The sequence below is a fragment of the Mastigoproctus giganteus genome, chromosome 1 (genome assembly GCF_048544385.1).
Source record: "Mastigoproctus giganteus isolate SK-2022 chromosome 1, ASM4854438v1, whole genome shotgun sequence".
NCBI classification, from domain to species: domain Eukaryota; kingdom Metazoa; phylum Arthropoda; class Arachnida; order Uropygi; family Thelyphonidae; genus Mastigoproctus; species Mastigoproctus giganteus.
In genome coordinates, this window is record NC_143575.1 from 170,300,228 (window position 1) to 170,325,532 (window position 25,305).

At 38.5% G+C, this 25,305-nt stretch overlaps 1 protein-coding gene across 12 annotated transcripts in view; it reads left to right on the plus strand.

Moving 5' to 3' along the window:
* LOC150091249 (tyrosine-protein phosphatase Lar-like) overlaps positions 1–25,305 on the plus strand; it is a 1,641,114-nt gene that overhangs the window by 1,401,211 nt on the left and 214,598 nt on the right. For all 12 annotated transcript variants that reach the window (XM_090374921.1, XM_090374965.1, XM_090374991.1 and 9 more), the window contains one exon: positions 14,912–15,129. In XM_090374921.1, the coding sequence (XP_090231047.1) occupies positions 14,912–15,129 (218 nt within the window). The remainder of the gene's footprint in view (positions 1–14,911; positions 15,130–25,305) is intronic.

Consider the following 25,305-nt stretch of genomic DNA (forward strand, 5'->3'; position numbering starts at 1 on the left):
ACTGAAACATCATCCCTACTTTCAACTTTGCCATTGTCTCCTAATTCCATCACAGATGGATATCTGCACTGCCCAGTAAGGCCATATGTACTGAATCCCTTGAGATGCTTCACATCAAAAACATGAATACTCATAAATGGCCAGTCATGGTGCCCTTTCATGCTCTCAATGTGAAGCAAAGGACTGTGAAATTATGGGATATTCAGCTACAAAACCTGTATGCATCAACTGCTGAGAAGAGCACCCTGCATACTCAAGAGCATGCCAACAGTAGGAGGGGAAAAAATGCTCAAAGCAGAGCTGAACATATCCTATTTGGAAGCCAATAAACAGCAATAAGCCAGCATATATTGAGAAATTTGCAGGGAAAATTCCATTGGGATGAAAACTGATGACTATTCCACTAAGAGAGTCATTCATTCGTCAGCTGCCACTTCCTATTGCCCCACATGCCCAAAATAAAGTGGAAAAGAAAAGCCAAAAAAAAAACAAAACAGAAGAGTCACATGTAATGCAAGAAATAATGGATGTAGAGGTTAAGGAGTAACAGACAACTCAGTCCTGGAACTCTGCAGAAGAATAAAAAATGGACATAGGCTGGTGCCCTCTATTTCCAAACACAGATAAATCCAGGATTGAGAAAGTAAAGCTCTTAGCCATATAGAAGTTTTTTGAGGACGAGAGTTTCCTGTGTGGACGTGCCTTTCTGCCGCTACTGGAACAGAAAGTTTTTTTCTGATTTATTTTCTGCTTTATTAGTTTAAATTGACATATTAACTTATTTCTAGAGTAGCTTTATATTCCTATTTACGGTACTTAAAGTTAAAGTAGCTTAGATAGAGGTTTGTAGGTATTACTTAGTATCAGAAAGGGTATCAAATACACGTGTTTACCGTTCATAAACAGCCGCCATTGTTACGTGAAAATTAATCAGTAAATCTATTAATCTTGTCGAACTTCATTGGCAATTAAATTGTACTTTTAACTATACATATAACCACTTAGGTTACGGAACATTAATAATTAGTAAAAATAAATAATTACTACATAACTTGATACGGAAGTTATATAAAGGGACTTCGTAGATAACACTCGTTACTGAAATGCGATACAGCATATCCGGAATTCGATAGCATTAGCTTTATATAGTATAGTGCATAATATAATATTGTCAATTAATCAGTAGATCTATTAATCTTGTTAAACTTCATTGTCAATTAAATTGTTCTTTTAACTATATATATATAACGACTTAGAGTACAAACGTAACAAATAATTAATACATACTTGATACGGAAGTTATATAAAGGGAACTCGTAGATAACACTCGATACTGAAAAATAAATATAGCGTTATAACTGTGTTAAGATATAAGTTTAGGGTTTTAATTTTGTTCTGAAATTGTAATTTTACTGATATTTAAATCGAAATCATGACTCTGACCAGAGCAGCAAAGCAAAAGGCTCAAGCTAATGGGAGTGCTGTGACTCAGGGGAGAACTGAGGGGGGCAGTTGCCCTCTGAATCACAGCCTTTTAAGATGCACTGTTTGCTTGATGTTTGCGGAGCAATCGGATACAGGACATGATACTGCCATGGGGGATGTCTTTGTGTGTGCACGATGCAAGGAGTGCAAGGAAATTAGGCGACAACTCGGCGTTGTTATGGGCCTATATGAGACCTTGAAGGACAGGGTGGATGCCCTCGAAGGAAATAAATTGAGGGGCCCATTAAGCTCTCAGCTGCCCACATCAACGCCAGAGCTTGCACTTGGTCATCTTGCAACACAGAGGCAGCCCCCAAGGCAGAATGCGCTGGTCCCACAGGAACTAGTAGTTGTTGGTGACTCTATTGTCAGGGAAACGGGGAACATGCTTTGTAAAAAGGATAGGTGGAACAGGACCAGGGTATGTCTGCCAGGGGCAAGGGTTGATGACGTTGTAGAGCAGATATCATCTTTTAAGGGCACAAAAGGTGATATAGTTGTACACGTTGGCACTAATGACATTAAGAGTAGGAGACCAGCGGAATTACTTAACAAGTACAGGTCACTGTTGAAAAAAAGCCGTGAAGTAGGGTTAAATTTGAAAGTGTCTGCAATTCTGCCCAGACACGATAGGAGGGAGTATATGATGAGAGCCTTGTCGATCAATTCGGCCCTGGAAAGATTGTGCAAGGCTCAAGGGGTAGAATTTTTTTCAGCCTGGAATGTACTTGTTAACAGGAGAGATTGCTTCTACAGGGATGGGATACACTTAAATAGAAAGGGTGCAAGAATATTTGCTGATGCTATCGAGGCAGTGTTAGGTGGGTCGGAAAACTGCTAGCTTGGGGGGAGACAAAGACTAATGGATTAACAGTAGCCACTGGCAGAGGTGAAAGAGATTCTTGCACTGCTTCTATTGGAATGAGCAGAAGCCTGAAAAACAAGATGCAGGATATTTCAGAGACTGCTGGAAGTCATTGTGATACAAGTAAACACATGGGTTGTGTTAGGGTAGCTAAGAATAGAAACAAGTGCAGGTATACTTGCGTGTACACCAATGCTAGGAGTTTAGTAAATAAATTTGATGAATTTGAGGTATTGCTCAAAACATCAAAGGCAGATATTGTTGGGATATCAGAGACGTGGTGTCACACAGATATAAGGAATGCAGAACTGGAATTTGGGGAGTAAAATGTGTATAAAAAGGATAGACAGGACAGGAGGAGGGGTTATGCTATTAGTTAAAAAACACATAAAATCCAAGGAAGTGAAGCCAGTTGACATTGATGGACAGGGCAGTGTCGAGTCAGTTTGGTGTGACATAAGCAAAGGTAAATCAAAATTGAGAGTAGGAGTGTGCTATAGGCCTAATGACTCTGATGAGTATAATAAGATACTGTACAGGGAAATAGAATGGGCCAGTAAATCAGAGAGTCTTATAATGGGGGATTTTAATTTCCCAGATATTGACTGGAATTTGTGGGTTGGTCACTCACACACTAGCAGGGCTTTTGTGGATTTATTGGATGATTGTTTTCTACACCAGCATGTTTGGGAGGCAACTAGAGGGAGTAATACTCTTGATCTGATTATCAGTAGTGATTCTTCATGCATTAGGAATCTGCAGAAAAAGGAACCACTGGGTGGCAGTGATCACAGTGTGCTGAAGTGGGATTTACTCAAGGAGGTAACTACCATCAGAGGCAAAGGGAAGGGTTTTTGCTTTCGTAAAGGCGACTATGATGGTCTGAGACAGTATTTAAATTCTATACAGTGGGACCAACTGATGATGTTACCAACAGCAAATTCAAAATGGGAAGCATTCAAGGAACTAATCTTGGAAGCTACCAGGCTTTACATACCAACCAAGAAATATTGTTCAAGATTCAGGCCTAAATGGTTGTCAGATGAACTAATGAGACATATGGCAGAGAAGAAAAATGCATGGGATACATACAAATTAATGGGTGACATGGAAGCCTGTGATAGATATAAGTTGGTCTGTAACCAAGTCACAAAGGAGATTAGGCAAGCAAAGGCAGATTATGAGAAATCCTTGGCAAAGGACGCAAAGAAAAACAGAAAAGAGTTCTTTACCTATTTAAACTCAAGAAGGAAAGGGATGAATCAGATTGGTCCACTGGATGTTGATGGTTCAACAGTTGAGGATCCTGCTCAGGTGGCTAACAATCTAAATGAGTATTTTGCATCTACATTCACACATGAGGAGTTATTCAGGAAGGGGAATGTCGTAGGTGAAGTAAACATTGGCAGTGAGCTAGATTATTTTCTAATAACTGAGAGGAAAGTGGAGGAGAAATTGCTGAGGATAAACATAAAAAAGGCACCAGGGGTGGATGGGATCTATCCAGTTATATTAAAGGAGGCAGCAAAGGAAGTAAGCAAACCCTTAGCCATAATTATGAGAGCTTCTTTGGACTCAGGGGAGGTACCCATGGACTGGAGATGTGCAAATGTAACCCCAATTCACAAAGGAGGATCAAAGGCTGACACAAGTAATTATAGACCTGTTAGTTTAACTTCGGTTCCAGGAAAATTAATGGAGGCACTGGTTAAAGAAGCACTGCAGGATCATCTGGACAAGAATTCAGTTATAGCTCAGACACAGCATGGTTTTGTTAAGGGCAGGTCTTGTCTGACCAATTTGATTGGATACTATGATGTAGTCACAAAAGAACTGGATGCAGGGAATAACTTTGATATTATATATTTGGATCTTAGAAAGGCTTTTGATACTGTTGCGCATGGAAGACTGCTGCACAAATTGGAGAAGTGTGGCATTGGAGGCAAATTGCTGCTATGGATAAAGGGATGGTTGATTGGCAGAAGACAGAGAGTGGTAATCAATGGACACTGCTCAACGTGGACTAATGTTATTAGTGGAGTTCTTCAGGGTTCAGTGTTGGGTCCATTGTTGTTTTCTGTATTTATAAATGATATTGATGATGGTGTATCAGGCTTAATGTCCAAGTTTGCAGACGATACCAAGGTTGGCAGGGTTGTTAAGGACACTACTGATACTATGCTGCTGCAACAGGATCTGGAAAGGTTGAGCAGATGGGCTGAGAGGTGGCAAATGAAGTTTAACATTTACAAATGTAAAGTACTACATATGGGAAACAGTAACCCCAGATCAACGTATCAACTCTGTGGTACTATGCTGACAGTGGTAGAGAATGAAAAGGACCTGGGGGTAATTGTGCAGGCAGATATGAAGTTCTCTGAGCAGTGCAAACGAGCTGCAAGAGTAGCTCATGGTGTCTTGTCAATGATATACAGGAATTTTTCTAGCAGGGATAAGGATGTGATTATTCCCTTGTATAAGGGATTGGTCAGGCCACACCTTGAGTACTGTATACAGGTCTGGAGGCCTCATTTCAAGAAGGATGTAGAGCTGCTCGAACGAGTACAGAGAAGGGCAACAAGATTAGTGAATGGAACAAAGGGTTGCTCTTACGAAGAAAGGCTTAAGTTTTGCAAATTACATAGCCTGGAGACTAGGCATCAGCGAGGTGATCTGATAGAGGTGTATAAGGCTTTGAATGGCTTGAGCATGCTCAATGCCGATGGGATTCTTCCTCTTGCTCAGAATAATCACCTGAGAGGGCATAAATTCAAATTGAGGAAGGACGGATGTCGGATAGATGTGCGGAAATTTGCCTTTGGCCAGCAGGCAGTTGGTTTGTGGAATAGACTCCCATCGCTTGTTGTTGAAGTTGATAGCCTAAATAAATTTAAGGCTCAGCTGGACAGGTATTTCGAACGAACGGAGGGGTGAAATGGGAGTAGTGGTTGTGTTTTTTTTTTTTTTTGGCTGATGCTGAATAAGCTTGCTTTCTTGCATCATATGCCTCTACTAATGCTAATGCTAAATCTAAATAATGGCCATATTCAGTGGAACTGCCATTGTTTACAATAAAATAATGATGATTCAATATTATGTAAGCAGGTTGGCTTATGTAAGCATAAGCCAACCTGCTCTTGCTTACATGAGACATGATTAAAAGCAAATGATGACCCTTACTGTGTAACTGTATAATTATTTGAAAAGACAGATGGGATGGACCTGCCAGTGGAGGAGTCACCATCTTGTGGGTAACCATACCCCTTTTCTCTCCCCCTGATTCTACTAGCATAGAGTAGGGTACCTCTTAACTATTTGCACTATCTATTTGCCATCTGGAAACAACACTGTTTAATGACCTTAATGACATCATTCAGCAGTTGCTCCCCCATTTTCTTCTATTGGGGGTGTTTAATGTGCATAATACACTGAGGTGTAGTGCTGATATCATGGATGGGGTTGGATATCGAGCATATCTCAAAAACAATGACCTGGCTGTTCTAAATGTGGTTTGTGACACCTTCCACATGCTTGCCCATACATAGCCAAGGCCTGACGTAGCTGAGTGATCAGGAGCTAGACTGCAGTAGCACATGCTCTTTAAGTGGACTGAGGTTCAAGCCCATGACTGCTAAATATGACTAATGTTTGTATTGATGATTTATTGTAAACTCCACTGACCGGTGGTCGTGTCAGAGTATAAAACAAGAGCATAAAGAGAGATCATTTACTTTGAATGATCTCTCTCTGTATGCTCCCTGCTCCCCTTTTCTCCTCCCTATGTGTGCTTGGGAAGTTGGAGAAAACATTTATATTAGTGACAACTTTCCTGTGATATCCACCTTTTGCAATGGAAGACTGTACCATCAATCAAAGATACCATGGTGGAAGATTGATCACGCTGACTGGAAAGCTTTTAAGCATCTGGCAATGTTTAATGCCAGTACAGTCAGCCAGGAGCTGACTGTGCAAATTAATAATGCAGTTAAGTATATTGCAGAAAGTAATGTTCAAGCAGCAGCAATTGCAATTCTGAAGACCAGCTCAGTTTCCATTATTTTCAAAACCATGGTAGAATGCACAGCAGCAAGAAAGGTACAAAACAAACTTTTGGGGATATTTCATTGTTTCACTACTACATATAATCTGATAGGCTTCAAACATGATGTCAGAGGCAGAAGAAATCTTGGATCTGCTTCATATCTTTGGCAAGCATGATGGCAACACCTAAGCTCTTCTGGGACAAAGTCCAGAAAATGAAGGACAAATACTCTTCATCGATCCCAGAACACAATGAATGTGCAATTGCAAATTCAACTTCAGTTGCAAACACTCTAGGAGAGATATTTTCTAAAGTGTCTGCTGATGCATCATACCCCCTGAAGTTACTGGCCCTCAAACAAAAAGCTGAAAACCAGCATTTGAAATTGGATTTATGTAACTAAGTCCCTACGAGGTCCCTACAACCAGCATTTTACAGAGTGGGAAATGAAAGTGGCATGAGAGTATCAGTATCTCAGGCAAATGCCATCTGGCCAGACAACATCCATTATTAGACGATTAAACATCTTTCATCTGAATCTATGGATTGCCTATGTACAATGGAATCTTCTTGAAGAGCAGTTTCCAGACTCCTGGCATAAGGCAGTCGTGCTAGTCTCCCCCAAACCAGGAAAGGATGGTCAGTGCCTGCCTCATGGTATTTAGAAGCTAATGACATTCTTTCCAGAATAGAGTGCAGCTTCCAAAGGAACTGGTCAACACTTGACAATTTAATTTGACATTTAAGGAAGCATCTATTCAAGATACTTTCCTTAAACTTGAGCATCAGATGTTGGCCTTATTTGATATGGAAAAAATGTAAGATTGGGGATTTGGAATTTTAAAAGAACTCTGTAATCATTGGCTTAGTTATCATCTAGCAATTTTCGTTAGAAGTTTTTTGTCAAATCACTCATTCCAAGTTTGTGTAGGGTCCTCTCTCTCTCTCTCTCTCTCTCTCTCTCTCTCAACCATTTTCCTAAGAGGAGGGAGTTCCCCAGGGGTCATTTCTAAGAGTTACTAATGGGTTTTAGGTTCTTTCCCCAGAAGAAATTTTGCTTACACTTTTTTTGTAAAAGGAACCTTCACCTTGAACCAGAACTAAAGTTCTGATAAAACTTTATTCCAGTAGCACCCAAGACAAAATTCTTTGCCTGTATCTAATCTAATTTAGAATGGATAAGAACTTGTCCATTCTAAATTAGATTATGGGTCCAAAGTGTAATCACCTAGAAACAGAATACTCTTATGGCTTGATCCAGTTCACCAACAGGCAATCCGCATTGCTACTAGAACATTTAAAACATCTCCTGTCCAGTGTCCATATGACAAAGACTGAACTACCTATGTTGCTTTGACGAAAGCAGTTGTCTCTACAATATACTTTTAAACTTAAATCCCTGCCATACACTTTTTACCTTCATGATAAACCCTTCTTTTTACTATCTTTTTTGAACCACAATGGAAAAATCTCTATAATACCTGATAGTCTGCCACTTGTTGCTTTTGTATTTGTGTCGGAGAGCTGATTAAAGAGCTTAACTTCATGGTAGACAATGTTGCTCAGTCATCAAGGCAACTGCTTCCACCCTGGCATGCAAAACCACCATCATGTAACCTTTCTATTAAAATTTGGAGAAAAGCCAACACTCCGCCTTCTGTGTACCTATAATTCTTATACTGTCCATTGAGCTACTTATTGTGATTTCACATCTGTCTTCACCAAATGGTTTGAAGTCAGAATCATCTGTAGGATCTGCTGCAGTCTTCTCAGATAACACAATATCTGAGAAGATTCCCCACAAGAGCAGTATATGCACAGCAGAGTCATATGCTCTAGAGCTAGCCTTGGATTATATTAAAGCTAATGATTATCCAAAGTGTATGATATATGCAGATTCTTTGAGCACATTACAAGCTTTATCAGTGATGAGATATAATCCTCATCCAGTCCTTTTCAGAATTCAACAGAAGTTATATTTTCTTTATGAATCTACATTCACTATACATGTTGCCTGGATGTCCCAAGCCACTTTGGGATCAAGGTTAAATGATCTGGCAGATGCTGCAGCCAGATGAGCACAGTCCCAGACATGGACAAAGAAACAATTAGAAAAATTAACTGAAAATTTAGGCATGAGAAAAGTGAGTATCAAGATCGTGCCAAAAATTTTGAATGAAGATCAAAGAATGAGAAGACTAAGTTTATGAAAATGTTTTGAAAAAAAATGAACAAGTGACTTTGTGAGTATTTTAATTACTTGCAACGAAAGTTGGCTGTTCCAGTATGACCCAGAAACTAAAAAAACAGTCAATGCAATGGAAGACAAAACAATCCACCAGACAAAAAAAAAATGCAAGAATATCAAAATTAAAAATGAAAACCACGAATCTTGTTTTCTTCAATATTAAAGGAATATTATGGCTGAGTACATCCTACCAAATCAGACTTCAGTGAAACATACTACATTGAAGTTCTGAAAAGGCTACATGAAAAAATTTGAAGGAAGAGACCTGAATTGTGGAAGAATAGCTTGATGCTCCATCAAAACAATGCTCCAGTACACATGTATTCTGTTTGCCAGTTTCTGGCCAAAAAAACAAATACCTGCATGTGAACATGCACCCAACTCACCAGATCTAGCCCAAGATCTAGACTTTTTTCCTCTTCCCTAAAATTAAAGTGTACTTAAGGAAATCCATTTTCAGTCCATTGAAGACCTTCATTAAAAAATTACCGAAGCGTTAAAAGGCCTTACAGAAAATGGCTTCCAGAAATGTTTCTGTGCTTGGAAGAAACATATGGAACAATGTATACAAGCCAAAGGCAATTATTTTGAAGGAGATAACTTATAAGGTGCGAAGTATTTCATTATATTTATTTTATTGCATCAGTCTTATTATTTAATAGCTACACCTTATATACACCAATGAGCCAAAACATTGATCACCTACCTAATATGATATTGGTACTCATCATGCAGCCAAAATAGCTTGTATCCCGGGCGAGGCATGGATGCTACAAGATTTCTAAATGTGTCTTGTGGTATCTGGTACCAACACGTAACTAGCAGATCCTTTAACTCCTGTAAGATCCGTGGTTGAGATTCCGCAGATCGGAGTTGCTGTTCCAACACAAACCACAGATGCTCATTGGGATTGCTGTCTGTGGAATTTGGAGGCCAGGACAATACCTGGAAGTCTTCCTCATGTTCTGCGAACCAGTCTCGAACAATCCAGAATTATTTAACAAGTACAGGTCACTGTTGAAAAAAAGCCATGAATTAGGGTTGAATTTGAAAGTGTCTGCAATTCTACCCAGACACCGATAGGAGGGAGTATATGATGAGAGCCTTGTCGATCAATTCGGCCCTGGAAAGATTGTGCAAGGCTCAAGGGGTAGAATTTTTTTCAGCCTGGACTGTACTTGTTAACAGGAGAGACTGCTTCTACAGGGATGGGTTACACTTAAATAGAAAGGGTGCAAGAATATTTGCTGATGCTATCGAGGCAGTGTTAGGTGGGTCGGAAAACTGCTAGCTTGTGGGTAGACAAAGACTAATAGATTAACAGTAGCCACTGGCAGAGGTGAAAGAGATTATTATAACTATATAGTGCAAGGAAGCCTGAGGCTTATGCTGCACCAGCCAAAAAAAAATAAAAAAATTCCCGAGTTACCTTGAGAGAGAGAGAGAGAGAGAGAGAGAGAGAGAGAGAGAGAGAGAGTAGAAAGGAATCACCAAGAAAGAGAAGAATGATGATATCCAGCTCAGGACCCTGGGTGTGTGCCAAGCCCATACTCACCAGATGTGAGTGCCCCTTCTTGCACTGCTTCTATTGGAACAAAGAGAAGCCTGAAAAACAAGATGCAGGATATTTCAGAGACTGCTGGGAGTCATTGCGGTACAAGTAAACACATGGGTTGTGTTAGGGTAGCTAAGAATAGAAACAGGTGCATGTATACTTACAGGTACACCAATGCTAGGAGTTTAGTAAATAAATTTGATGAATTTAGGTACTGCTCAAAACATCAAAGGCAGATATTATTGGGATATCAGAGACGTGGTGTCACACAGATATAAGGAATGCAGAACTGGAATTTGGGGAGTACAACGTCTACAGAAAGGATAGACAGGATAGGAAGGGAGAAGGGGTTATGCTATTAGTTAAGAAACACATAAAATCCAAGGAAGTGACGCCAGTCGACATCGATGGACAGTGCAGCGTCGAGTAAGTTTGGTGTGACATAAGCATTGGGAGATCAAAATTGAGAGTAGGAGTGTGCTATAGGCCTAATGACTCTGATGAGTATAATAAGAAAGTGTACAGGGAAATAGTGAGCCAGTAAATCAGAGAGTCTTATAATGGGGGATTTTAATTTCCCAGATATTGACTGGAATTTGGGGCCTGGTCACTCACACACTAGCAAAGCTTTTGTGGATTTATTGGATGATTGTTTTCTACATCAGCATGTTCGGGAGGCAACTAGAGGGAGTAATACTCTTGATTTGATTATCAGTAGTGATTCTTCATGCATTAAGAATCTGCAGATAAATGAACCACTAGGTGGCAGTGATCACAGTGTGCTGAAGTGGGATTTACTCAAAGAGGTAACTACCATTAGGGGTAAAGGGAAGGGTTATTGCTTTCGTAATGGCGACTACGATGGACTGAGACAATATTTAAATTCTATACATTGGGACCAACTGATGATGTTACCAACAGCAAATTCAAAATGGGAAGCATTCAAAGAACTTATCTTGGAAGCTACTAGGGTTTACATACCAACTAAGAAATATTGTTCAAGGTTTAGGCCTAAATGGATATCAGATGAACTAATGAGACATATGGCAGAGAAGAAAAATGCATGGGATGCATACAGATTAACACGTGACACAGAAGCCTATGATAGATACAAGTTGATCTGTAACCAAGTTACAAAGGAGGTTAGGCAGGCGAAGGCAGATTACGAGAAATCTTTGGCGAGGGATGCAAAGAAAAACAGCAAAGAGTTCTTTACTTATGTAAACTCTAGAAGGAAGGGGATGAATCAGATTGGTCCACTTGATATCGATGGGTGAACTGTTGATGATCTTGCTCAGGTAGCTAACAAACTAATTGCATCGACATTCACACATGAGGAGTTATTCAGCGAGGGGAATGCCAGAGGTGTATTCAACTCTGGCAGTAAGCTAGAGAATCTTGTAATAACTGAGAGTAAAGTGGAGGAGAAATTGTAGAAGATAAACACAAGAAAAGGCACCTGGGGTGGATAGGATATATCCAGTTATATTAAAGGAGGCAGCAAAGGAAGTAAGCAAACCCTTAGCCATAATTATGAGAGCTTCCTTGGACTCAGGGGAGGTACCCATGGACTGGAGATGTGAAAATATGACCCCAATTCACAAAGAAGGATCAAAGGCTGACACAAGTAATTATAGACCTGTTAGTTTAACTTCTGTTCCAGGGAAATTAATGGAGGCACTGGTTAAAGAAGCATTGCAGGATCATCTAGACAAGACTTCAGTTATAGCTCGGACACAGCATGGTTTTGTTAAGGGAAAGTCTTGCCTGATCAATTTGATTGGATACTATGATGCAGTCACAAAAAAAAACTGGATGCAGGGAATAACTTTGATATTATATACTTGGATTTTAGAAAAGCTTTTGATACTGTTGCACATGGAAGACTGCTGTACAAATTGGAGCAGTGTGGCATTGGAGGCAAATTGCTGCTATGGATAAAAGGGTGGTTGAGGGGGAGAAGACAGTGAGTGATAATCAATGGACACTGCTCATCCTGGACTAATGTTATCAGTGGAGTCCTTCAGGGTTCAGTTTTAGGTCCGTTATTGTTTTCTGTATTTATAAATGATATTGATGATGGTATATCAAGCTTAATGTCCAAGTTTTCAGACGATACGAAGGTTGGCAGGGTTGTCAAGGACACTACTGACACTATGCTGCTGCAACAGGATCTGGAAAGGTTGAGCAGATGGGCTGAGAGGTGGCAAATGAAGTTTAACATTGACAAATATAAAGTACTGCATATGGGAAACAGCAACCCCAGAGCAACATATCAGCTCTGTGGTACTACACTGACAGTGGTAGAGAATGAAAGGGACCTGGGGATGGTTGTGCAGGCAGATATGAAGTTCTCTGAGCAGTGCAGATGGGCTGCAAGAGTAGCTCATGGTGTATTGTCAGTGATATATAGGAATTTTTCTAGCAGGGATAAGGAGGTAATTATTCCCTTGTATAAGGCAATGGTCAGGCCACACCTAGAGTACTGTATACAGGTCTGGAGGCCCCATTTCAAGAAGGATGTAGAGCTGCTGGAACGAGTACAGAGAAGGGCAACAAGATTAGTGAATGGAACAAAGGGATGCTCTTACAAAGAAAGGCTTAAGTTTTGCAAATTACAGTGTCTGGAGACTAGGCATAAGCGATGTGATCTGATACACGTGTATAAAGCCTTGAATGGTTCGAGCATGCTCAATGCTGATGGGATTCTTCCTCTTGCTCAGAATAATCACCTGAGAGGGCATAAATTCAAATTGAGGAAAGACAGATGCAGGATAGACGTGTGGAAATTTACCTTTAGCCAGCGGGTGGTTGGTTGGTGGAACAGACTTCTATCCATTGTTGTGTAAGTTGATAGCCCAAATAAGTTTAAGGCTCAGCTGGACAGGTATTTCGAACGAACAGAGGGGTGAAGTGGAAGTGGTGTTTTTTTTTTTTTGGCTGATGGTGCATATGCTTGCTTTCTTGCATCAAATGCCTCTGTTAATGCATTATCCTGTTGAAAGACGACTCTGCCAGAGGGGAAGACCGTTGCCACAAAAGGGTGTACCTGGTCAGCAATGATGTTGAGGTAGGTGGTAGACATCAGAGTGCTCAGCACATGGATGACTGGACCCAGGGTATCCCAGCAGAACATTGCCCAAAGCATGACACTGCTGCTTCTGGCTTTTTTTTGTCCCACGGTGCATCCAGGCACCATCAATACCCAAGGTAAAAGATGCACACGTACCTGGCTGTCCACGTGGTGCAACAGGAAACATGATTCCTCGAACCAGATGACCTTCTTCCAATCACTGGAAGTCCAGTTTTGATGTTTGCATGCCCATTGTAGGCGCTGTCGCTGGTGAACCATGGTTAGCATGGGCACTTGGAGTGGCCTGTGGCTACGCAGCCCCTTTTTCACCAGGGTTCAATGTACAAGTGAGTTGCACCACAGTCGCCCTTCTATTGCCATGTACCATCCAGGAGAGCCTTTGCTCACCTCAAGCATAAATGAGCCACGGTCGTCCAATACCTCGCCAGGAGTTCATGGGTTTTCCCTCCTCTTACCACTTTCGATAGGTACTAACCACGGCTGACCCATGGGCACCCCACCAGCCGTGCTGTTTCTAATATACCCTGACCCAGCCATCTGACCATTACAATTTGTCAAATTCATTTAAGTCCGCTGCCTTTCCCACTTGAAGAACAAGAGTAACACTGATTAACGGAGCTCAGTATCAGGTGGTTTTTATACTGTGTCCCGACTCTCTGATCATAATGTTTTGGCTCATTGGTGTATATATATGTTAACCCCGGGGGCTCACATCTGGTGAGTATGGGCTTGGCACACCCAGGGTCCTGAGCTGGATATCATCATTCTTCTCTTTCATGGTGATTCCCTTCTACTCTTCTTGATCTCTCTCTCTCTCTCTCTCTCTCTCTCTCTCTCTCTCTCTCTCTCTCTCTCTCTCTCTCTCTCTCTCTCTCTCTCTCTCTCTATCAGAGGTCTTTGGCTTTTTTTATTATTTTTTTTATTTTTTATTTTTATTTATTTTATTTTTTTTTTTTGAGATATGGAGTTTGTTCTTATCCCAAAATTAAAATCTGGGTTTGAGTAGTAGCGTACACTTTAAATAAAAAGTAGCATACTTCTTTATTGAAGCAGTGCCAATACCAAGGCAACTCTTGGTGAAATATCTCCAGAATATGAGATTGGTACACTTATGCAGCAGATCCAGTTTACTGATAACTATGCACAGAAAGTGTTCTAGAGGAAGCTTGCACTCACACAAGCCTTTTGTTAAATTTTTATTCAAGCCCTCTTATTAAAAAAAATTAGTTTGATAAAATTTAACAGACCATTTTAATCTGGTATGAGTCATATCTGAAATTCTTCTTGAGCAAGCTTCTTAATAAGTGGGCAACGTGCTCCTGGGAGTGGCTATGCCCGACATGCAATGAACTTTAATTTTCATTAAATTAAAAACTAGTGTTGAGCCTAACCCTCTGCTTTAATTAAGTCTATATGCAAAATGTTATACACAATAAAACAAAATAAACTGAAATAAATTAAAATTGAATGGAGAAGCCTATATTAAAATAATTTTTATAATTTTAATATCAACTTATTTATAATAGTAACAAGCTGTTTTATTATAATCTGTCCATAGTTATTGATTGTAAGTTGCTTAATTTAAAATTATTTCATATTTAAGTTATTATTATTTTTCTTAGAGCTTATACACTAGTAGTCCTTTCTCAGATGGTCTTAGTTTAGACATGTCTGCAGCACCAGGTCATCCTGTTGTGGGAATTTGGGATAAGACCGACCGTCCTGATATATCGCAAATTGATAGTAATGCAGAAGAAGCTGGAGTTCTGTGGATTGTTGGACCCATCGTTGCAATTTTGGTTATTCCATTGTGTGCTGCTGTTCTTATTCTGATACGAAGGTGAGTGATGTGGTATGCTTATTGCTAATGTCAAATGTCAAGAACCCATACATAAATCGGATGTATACGAGAGAGAGAGAGAGAAATATGAAATATTAAATTTGACATGAGAAAGCTAAGTGGCACTGTTTGCTGATGTTAGTTAGATACATAAAGATGGAAATATGGAAGATTTATATATTTTCAGTAATGGCCACTCTTATAGCACATGAATATTAAAATAGTTTATTCAGTTAATAACTAAAGTCCTATACATTAAGGTGATATTTCGAGAACCTTGCCAATACCTATCATCAGACCATATATTGGCTGTTGTAGTAGTAGTAGTGGCATGTGATGCAAGAAAGCAAGTGTATGAGCTTATGCAGCATCAGCCAAAAAAAAAAATCACACCATTCACTCCAAATGCCTGTCCAGTTCCTCCTTAAATTTATTTAACCTATCAACTTCCACAACGGCAGATGGAAGTTTGTTCCAGCAATGTCCCCTACCCCTGCTTGTCCCAAGTCCTTTTCCCAAGCTGCCTGCTTGCCAAGTGTCTCGATCCCTACTGCACATTGTTGGGATACTCAAGGGATCAAGACAATCAGCACATAACATCCTTCCCCAATTATAATGGAAGATTTAATTATTTAACTATAGTTTTTCTTCTTTCTTACATAAGAAAAATCTAGAAAAAATGCTTATAGTTATCAAACTTGAGATTACTGAAAGGTCATTGGCTGTCTAACTGAATTAATCCATGCCTTCTAAGAAAGTCTTTGAAGAACTTTGAAGAACAAAATTTTCTTTTAGCCAGCGAGTCATTGATAGCTGGAACAAGTTGCCTTCACAGGTAGTTGAGGCTGACAGTTTGAATAAATTCAAAGCCCAACTGGATACTTACACCTGTGTGAGGAGAAAAGCATATAATTTCTTATCTTGTCTACTTGGTTGGTGGTTTTTTTTTTTTTGCCAGTGCAGCAAAAGCCTGAGGCTTCCGTGCATTATATGGCCAATATTATTATTATACATTAGATTACTTATAGGCTGAAACCTTTTCATTATGGTAGGGCAAAGCAATCATTGCTCTTGCCAGCTGTGGGATGTCTTTTTGGTCAATAAGGTCATTACTGTGGTTTTGAGGAAACCAAGACACCAGCATCAAAAGTGTTACTAGAACAAGAACTAAATTAAACAATATTATAAATTGATTTATTTTTGAAATAACTTACTGCCAATCAAACTTTATTACTAGTGTGTAACAAAGTTTTATTGGCTTTGAGACATTGTCTAGAAGAATTTTATGGGCAAAATTCCAAGTGGAAATCTGAGTAATGAAATTTGTTTGTAAATACAGTCATTGAAGGCTCAAGAAGAAAGATCAAATAGAAGAGTTCTTGTGAGAAAAAGACAGTAGAACCACTGACAAAGAAAGAATAGTAATAGTTGGAGATTTAAAAATCAGAGTAGGAAATGAGAAATTATATCTATAGCAAAATTTTAGGAGAATTAGAAGAGAAAGATAAATTTAACAGTGATGATAAAAAGATGTCAGCATTTTGTGTGAACCATGAGTGCAGTATTTGAACATAAAGATAATCATAAGTTTTTATGTTGAGAGCATAATGAAAACAAGAAAGGTATAATTGACTCTATTTAAAAAGTTCATTATAGAAATTGATCTTAACGAATTGAAGATACAATAGTATATAGAGGATTTGAGATTGGAAGTCATTGTCTTGTATTAGGTAAAAAGTTGAAATGATAAAAATCTTGAATTCTATCACTCTCACAGAAAAGGCCATACAAAAGTTTAAGTATGGAAATGTAATATAAGTGAAATGAAACTTGAAATTCCAAGAAGAAAAACAATACTAGTCTCTATAAATTTTAGGCAGATTGATGAAATTTGAAATAAAAAAATTGTAAAAAACAAGCCCATTAACACAGCCATTTTTTCCCCCCAGTTTTGATGGAATTTCAAAAACCTCTTGGAGATCATTGTTAAGTTGTGAAATTGTCAATAAAATTGCTCATAATGCCCAAATTTAAGTAGAGTATTGTGTTTTTTTAATATGGTTTTTAGAATGAGTTTTATGTATTTCTCAAGTAGTAGACCTCAAATACTAAAATCTGGACCTTGGGCAGGAAGGTGTAGTATCATAATTTCAGTGTAGATACACCATAGTTTTCCCATAAATTTGAACTACGTATGTAGTGTAATATGTAGTGTAACATGATACATATGTAGTGTAACATGATGATGAAGCCCACTAGCTTCAAAACGATCATCTGGGTGATGATATCCACTGAAAATAAATAACAGTAGTCTTCTCTACTAGAGAAGCGTTATTTATTTGAAGTAGCTGGTATTGACCAGCTATCTCATTGTGAAAGCACCCACAATATGAGATACAATTAAAATGATGCCTTTACACTACATATACATAGTTCAAATTTATGGGTAAACTATGGTGTATCTACACTGATATTATATAAGTTAATTACCTAAACCCATAAGAAATTATGCCTGGTGCATTTCATCTTTTAATACATTATTATCATCATAATGGTAATGTTATTTAAAAGTTATTTTCTGAAGAACAACATTGAAACATGCCATTACTTGTAAAAAAAAAAACATGTTCTTGTTCATACTCCAGCACGATCACCAGGTCAGTGGAGTTTTCAATAAATCATCAATGCAAATGTTAATCATATTTCGTAGTCACGGGCTTGAACCCTGATTCACTCTAACAGCACATGCTACTGCACTCCTACTCCTGACCACTCAGCTATGTTAGGCCTAATATATAAAAAGGGGAAATAATGGTGAATGTGTGATATCTCAGATTATCACTAGGTGAAAAATCAAAGTAATTGTTTTCCAAAGTAAAGAGCTCATAAGGAGCAAAATCTGCATGGAAAACCAAATCCTAGAGAAGTTAATAATCTTAAATATATTGGGACCACTTAACATATGAGGAGGGGGAAAGACAAACTTCAAGATAACAAACTACAACAGAAAACTAGGGATCAAAAATCAAGTTTTTAGACCTTTTCTTATAAAAATACATACAAGAATAGGAATTTACCAAACAATACTTGGACCATTACTTATGTATGGAATTGAAGCTTGGACTATGTGTGAGAAAGAAGAAAAAGAAAAGCTGCAGGGATGTCATTTACTAGAACTGCTGGTTATGTCAGATTTGACAAAAAAAAAAAAAAAAAAAATGCGGACATAATGGAAAGAACTAAAGGGAAAAAACTAATAATTGAACACACAAAATTATAGAAAAAGATGAAGAGATCATGTACAGAGAATGGTAATCAAAGAATCCCAGAATATATAAACAACTGGGAAGAGATATTTTGTCAGGAGGCTGCAGCAGAGATGAGGAATTGAAGAAAACATCAGGAAATGGTTATGTTAAACTTTGAATGACGTTGGAGTGCAGCTTATTGCCATTCTTTATAATTTTCATGGATCGTTTAATAAAACAGTGCCATGCATGGATCATTTAATAAAACAATGACAAATTACATCTGCTGTAGTAAAAAGTCTAGTACAGCAGATGTGAAAATTGGATAATTATTGCAAGGCTTTATTAAGATGGAGATCTGTGAATAACCAGAACCCTTAGCCACTCAAGCATGGCCAAATAAATAGTATTAAATGAGTTTTTTTGTGGTGGGGGCTGCAAAAACAAATGAGTGTGCATCATATATGCTATTTTTCCATATTTATGATATTCGTTTATCTTTTTGCGGTTTTCTAGTATGTCTACTTTTCTACCTGATCTAAAAAAAGTAAACTCCATATCTGCTGCTATGACAGCCATGTGAACTTATTTCTTCACAATAATATTCTTTTTTTAAAATTTGAGAAGTATGACCATAAAAATCAGATCCATTTCTGTTGCTGTATGCAGTATACCAATGCCATTTGCCATAAGTGCTACTTTTTTAAATGTAACCAACTTTATAAAAAAAAAAAAAAAAATTCAAAATATTTTAATATAAAAAATTAAAATGTTAAAATAATGAAGAACAGTCGTTTGGTTTATTATTTTTATTTTTTAAAGATACATTAATTGACATGTAGATATACCACATATCCACTTGGGTAACATTTACTGAGACAACAGAAATGTGTCATTGTTAAGCCCATTGTTGCAATTAAAATAATATTAATTTTGAGTAATTTTATCTCATATTCAGTGGTAAAACTATAAATTCTTCCCCACACATTGCCAAAACCCACCTGATTTTCAGCAACTATATGAAATCATCTGTTTGTTTGTTTCTCTCTCTCTGACTTCCCCTGCAGTGGTATGATTGTTTTGCGACTGTTTACATTGCTAAAATGATTGATGCCATTTATGTTGGTGTATTAACATGTACAATCACCTGATAATATAATTTTAGGTAAAATCAATCCTTAGTTGAGGGGAAATGTTGTCCCCTTACCTAAGGATTGATTTCCTTTCTAAAACTATTGTTCTTCCCAAATGTATCAGGTGTCAGACACTACTGTGAGAAAGGGGGAACCTTCCAATTTTATAGGTGCAGAAAGTAATATTTTTCATTCAAAGCAATCTTTTGCCACTTACTGCTCTAAAAATTGTTATTAAATTATATGTTATCAGGTGATATTTTCTAAGAGTATTTTTATGCTCATAAACAGTTGTATTACTTCAAAAATAAATGAGCCAGCAGCAAAACAAAAAGAAGTATTATATCCAAGAGTTTGGAGATGAACATGCTGGTGTGTTCCACTGTATTTCCGATTAAGAAAAAGGAAGTAGGTTTGCTTTTTAAAGTTCATGTAAAATCCAGTATTAATTTATCATGTGCTAAAAATATTACTGGAAACTTTAAGCATGTAAACATGTTTGCAGTGTAAAGTGTCAAGGAGAAAACAAATATGCAAAGGTTTTCCATCACTAAGAAACAAAAAAGATACAAAACTCAAAATTATAAATGCTAATATGGATGTTCACAAGTAGCATCTTTTTCATACATTTTTGTAGAACACAATCTTCCTATGACTTCAGTAGATCATGTTGGTCCTTTATACACAAAAAATGTTTTTTATAGCTTGACAACTGAAATGTAGCCTTGCTCTTTCAGTAATAAATGAACTCTACCAGACTGTGGAGAGGTTATTTAAGCACAGTTGGCAATTTTCTTTTTTCAATATGAAGTTATCAGAACTTACAAATTATAGAACTTACAAATTTTATGCATTAAAGATTAAATAGAGATTTCTTTAAAGGAAAACAAATTTATTTTCAGATGACATGTGAAATGACATTCATAATGAAAATAAAAAGTATTTACAGAATAAATAATATTTAAATATAAATAAAAATGAGTGATTAAGATTATAGTTGAGCTTTCATTTTCTCTTCTGTACTATGTAATCACAGTCAGAATTGGGTGACAATCCATCTTGTCCTGTACTTATCATTATTCTGTTACCTTCTTTGGCCACATGACTTCATTTTTCATGATACTTATTTTCAGTTTTAATTACATGATTAGCATTAGTAGAAGCATATGATGCAAGAAAGCAAGCGTATATAGCAGCCAAAAAAAAAACACTTCCCATTTCACCCATCCAATCACTCCAAATGTTTGTCTAGTTCTGCCTTGAACTTATTTATGTTCTTGACCTTCACTACAACAAATGGAAGTTTGTTCCAACTATCAACCACCCACTGGCTAAAGGCAAATTTCCGCACATCTACATAGTGTGCATAGTATTAGGATCAGGCCCCCCCTGTGGTTTCCCACTGCGCTCCGCACATCTACAATTGTCTTTCCTCAATTTGAATTGAGGCTTTATTCACCTCAATTAGCTCACCTCGCAGATGTCTAATCTCCAGAAGTTGCAATTTGCCAAACTTAAGCTTTCTTGGTAACACCAACCCTTTTTTTTTTTTTCACTCACCAATCTCATTACCCTTCTCTGTACTTGTTCCAGCAGCCAGCTTTACATCCTTCCTAAAATGAGGCCTCAAGGCCATTATACAGTACTCAAGGTGGCCTACCATTGCCTTATACAAGGGGACAATCACCCCCTTATCCCTGCTAGCAGAATTCCTGAACATTGTTTACAAGACACCATGAGACACTCTTGCAGCCTGTCTGCACTGCCCAGAAAACTTCATATCTGCCTGCACAATTACCCCCCCAGGTCCTTTTCACTCTTCAACTGTCAGTGTAGTATCACACAGTTGATATATTACTCTGGGGTTACTGCTTCCCATAAGCACTCTTTACATTTGTCAATATTAAACTTCAGTTGCCACCTCTCAGCCCATCTGCTCAACTTTTCTAGATTCTGTTGCAGCAGCTTACTGTCATTAGTGTCATTAACAACCCTGCCAACCTTCACATCGTCTGAAAACTTACATTAACCCTGACATACCTTTGTCAATATCATTGATAAATACCAAAAACGGGCCGAACACCGAACCCTGGGGGACACCACTAATAACATTAGTCCACGAAGGGCAGTGTCCATTGTTAGCCACTCTGTCTTTTCCCACTCGACCATTCTTTTATCCATTGTAGCAACTTGTCCTTAATGCCATACTATTCCAGTTTGAACAGTAGTCTTCCATTTTCCACAGTCAAAAACTTTCTTAAAATCCAAGTAAAAGATATCATGATTATTCATTGCATCCAGTTCCCTTGTGACCATATCATAGTATCCAATCAAATTTGTCAGACAGAACTTCTCCTTAACAAACCCATGCTTGTGTCTGAACTATAACTGCAGTAGGTGCCTCCGTAGCCAGGTGGGAAGGAGCAGCAGTACGTAGCACACGCTTCTTGATTAGACCGGGGTTCGAGCCCGTCACCACCAAATACGGAGGATGCGGAAAGGTCAGGGAATGACCACCGCATATCCCGGAGCAATATGGCCTTAGTTGCTAATGCTCCTAAAAACCAAATAACAAATAACATAATAACTGCAGTCATGTCTAGATCCTGCATCGCTTCCTTAACCAGTGACTCCATTATTTTCCCTGGAACAGAAGTTAGACTAACAGGTCTTTAATTACTCGCATCCCCCTTCAATCCCCCTTTGTGAATTGGGGACACATTTATACATCTCCAGTCTTTGGGGAAATCCCTGAATCCAAGGAAGCTTTCATAATTATGGCTAAGGGTTTGCTTTCTTCCTTTGCTGCTTCCTTTTATATTACTTGATAGATCCCATCTATCCCAGGTGCCTTTCTTTTGTTCAATTTCAACAATTTCTCCTCCACTTTGCTCCCAGAGTTTGATAAGCTTCTGGTCTCCACTTCCCTACAGATCTCCTGATGTATGAACGTAGATGCAAAATACTCAATTCAGTTTGTGAACTACTTCTGCAGGTTCATCAACAATCGAACTGTCGATATCAAGTGGACCAATCTGATTAATCCCCTTCCTTCTAGAGTTTACATAAGTAAAGAACTCTTTGCTGTTTTTCTTTGAATTGTTTGCCAAAGATTTCTCGTAATCTGCCTTTGCTTGCCTAACGTCCTTTGTGACTTGATTACAGACTATCTTATATCTGCTATAGGTATATGTTTCCTGATAATTTATTTGCATCCCATGCATTTTTCTTTTTTGCCGCTAGTCTCATTAGGTCATATGACATCCATTTAGGCCTAAACCTTGAAGAGTATATCTTAGTTGGTATGAAAAGCCTAGTAGCTTCCAAGATTAATTTATTGAATGCTTCCCATTTAGAATTTGCTGTTAGTAACATCATCAGTTGGTCCCACTGTATAGAATTTAAAAAAACTCTCTGAGACCACAGTAGTCACCTTTACGAAAGCAAAAACCCTTCCCTTTACCCCGATGGTAGTTTCATCTTTAAGTAAATCCCACATCAGTACACTGTGATCACTGCCACCTAGTGGTTCCTTTATCTGCAAATTCTTAATGCATGAAGAATCAATGCTGATAATCAGATCAACAGTTATTAGGCCTATAACACACATAGATATAAGTTGATCTGTAACCAAGTTACAAAGAAGGTTAGGCAGGTGAAGGCAGATTACGAGAAATCTTTGGCAAAGGATGCAAAGAAAAACAGCAAAGAGTTCTTTACTTATGTAAACTCTAGAAGGAAGAGGATGAATCAGATTGGTTCACTTGATATCGATGGTTCAACTGTTGATGCTGCTCAGGTAGCTAACAAACTAAATGAATATTTTGCATCGACATTCATACATGAGGAGTTATTCAGCGAGGGGAATGCCAGAGGTGTATTCAACTCTGGCAGTAAGCTAGATAATCTTGTAATAACTGAGAGTAAAGTGGAGGAGAAATTGATGAAGATAAACACAAGAAAGGCACCTGGGGTGGATGGAATCTATCCAGTTATATTAAAGGAGGCAGCAAAGGAAGTAAGAAAACCCTTAGCCATAATTATGAGAGCTTCCTTGGACTCAGGGGAGGTACCCATAGACTGGAGATGTGCAAATGTGACCCCAATTCACAAAGGAGGATCAAAGGCTGACACAAGTAATTATAGACGTGTAAGTTTAACTTGTATTCCAGGAAAATTAATGGAGGCACTGGTTAAAGAAGCACTGCAGGATCATCTAGACAAGACTTCAGTTATAGCTCGGACACAGCATGGTTTTGTTAAGGGGAAGTCTTGCCTGACCAATTTGATTGGATACTATGATGCAGTCACAAAAGAACTGAATGCAGGGAATAACTTTGATATTATATACTTGGATCTTAGACAAGACTTCAGTTATGGCTCAGACACAGCATGGTTTTGTTAAGGGGAAGTCTTGCCTGACCAATTTGATTGGATACTATGATGCAGTCACAAAAGAGCTGAATGCAGGGAATAACTTTGATATTATATACTTGGATCTTAGAAAGGCTTTTGATACTGTTGCACATGGAAGACAGCTGCACAAATTGGAGCAGTGTGGCATTGGAGGCAAATTGCTGCTATGGATAAAGGGGGGTTGGTTGAGGGGGAGAAGGCAGAGAATGCTGCTGCAACAGGATATGGAAAGGTTGAGCAGATGGGCTAAGAGGTGGCAAATGAAGTTTAACATTGACAAATGTAAAGTACTACATATGGGAAACAGCAACCCCAGAGCAGCGTACCAACTCTGTGGTACTACACTGACAATGGTAGAGAATGAAAAGGACCTGGGGGTAATTGTGCAGGCAGATATGAAGTTTTCTGAGCAGTGCAGATGGACTGCAAGAGTAGCTCATGGTGTCTTGTCATTGATATACAGGAATTTTTCTAGCAGGGATAAGGAGGTGATTATTCCCTTGTATAAGGCAATGGTCAGGCCACACCTTGAGTACTGTATACAGGTCTGGAGGCCTCATTTCAAGAAGGATGTAGAGCTGCTGGAATGAGTACAGAGAAGGGCAACAATGGAACAAAGGGGTGCTCTTACGAAGAAAGGCTTAAGTTTTGCAAATCACAGTGTCTGGAGACTAGGCACCGGTGAGGTGATCTGATAGAGGTGTATAAAGCCTTGAATGGTTTGAGCATGCTCAATGCTGATGGGATTCTGCTTCTTGCTCAGAATAATCACCTGAGAGGGCATAAATTCAAATTGAGGAAAGACAGATGTAGGATAGATGTGTGAAAATTTGCCTTTAGCCAGCGGGTAGTTGGTTAGTGGAACAGACTTCCATCACTTGTTGTGGAAGTTGATAGCCTAAATAAATTTAAGGCTCAGCTGGACAGGTAAATTGGAACGAACGGAGGCCTAAATAAATTTAAGGCTCAGCTGGACAGGTAAATTGGAACGAACGGAGGGGTGAAATGGGAGCAGGTTTTTTTTTTTTTTTTTTTTTTTTTGGCTGATGCTGCATAAGCTTGCTTTCTTGCATCATATGCCTCTACTAATGCTAATGCTAACACACTCATACTTTCAACTTCGATTTTCCCAGTACTTCTGTCACACCAAACTGACTCAACACTACACTGTCCATCCATGTCAACTGGATGCACTTCCTTAGATTTTGTGTGTTTCTTAACTAACAGCATCACACACCTCCTCTCCTCCCCTTCTATCCTTTCTGTATGCATTGTACTCCCCAAATTACAATTCTGCATTCCTTATCTCTGTGTGAAAATGTCTCTGATATCCCAACAACATTAGCCTTTTATGTTTTTACCAGCACCTCAAATTTATC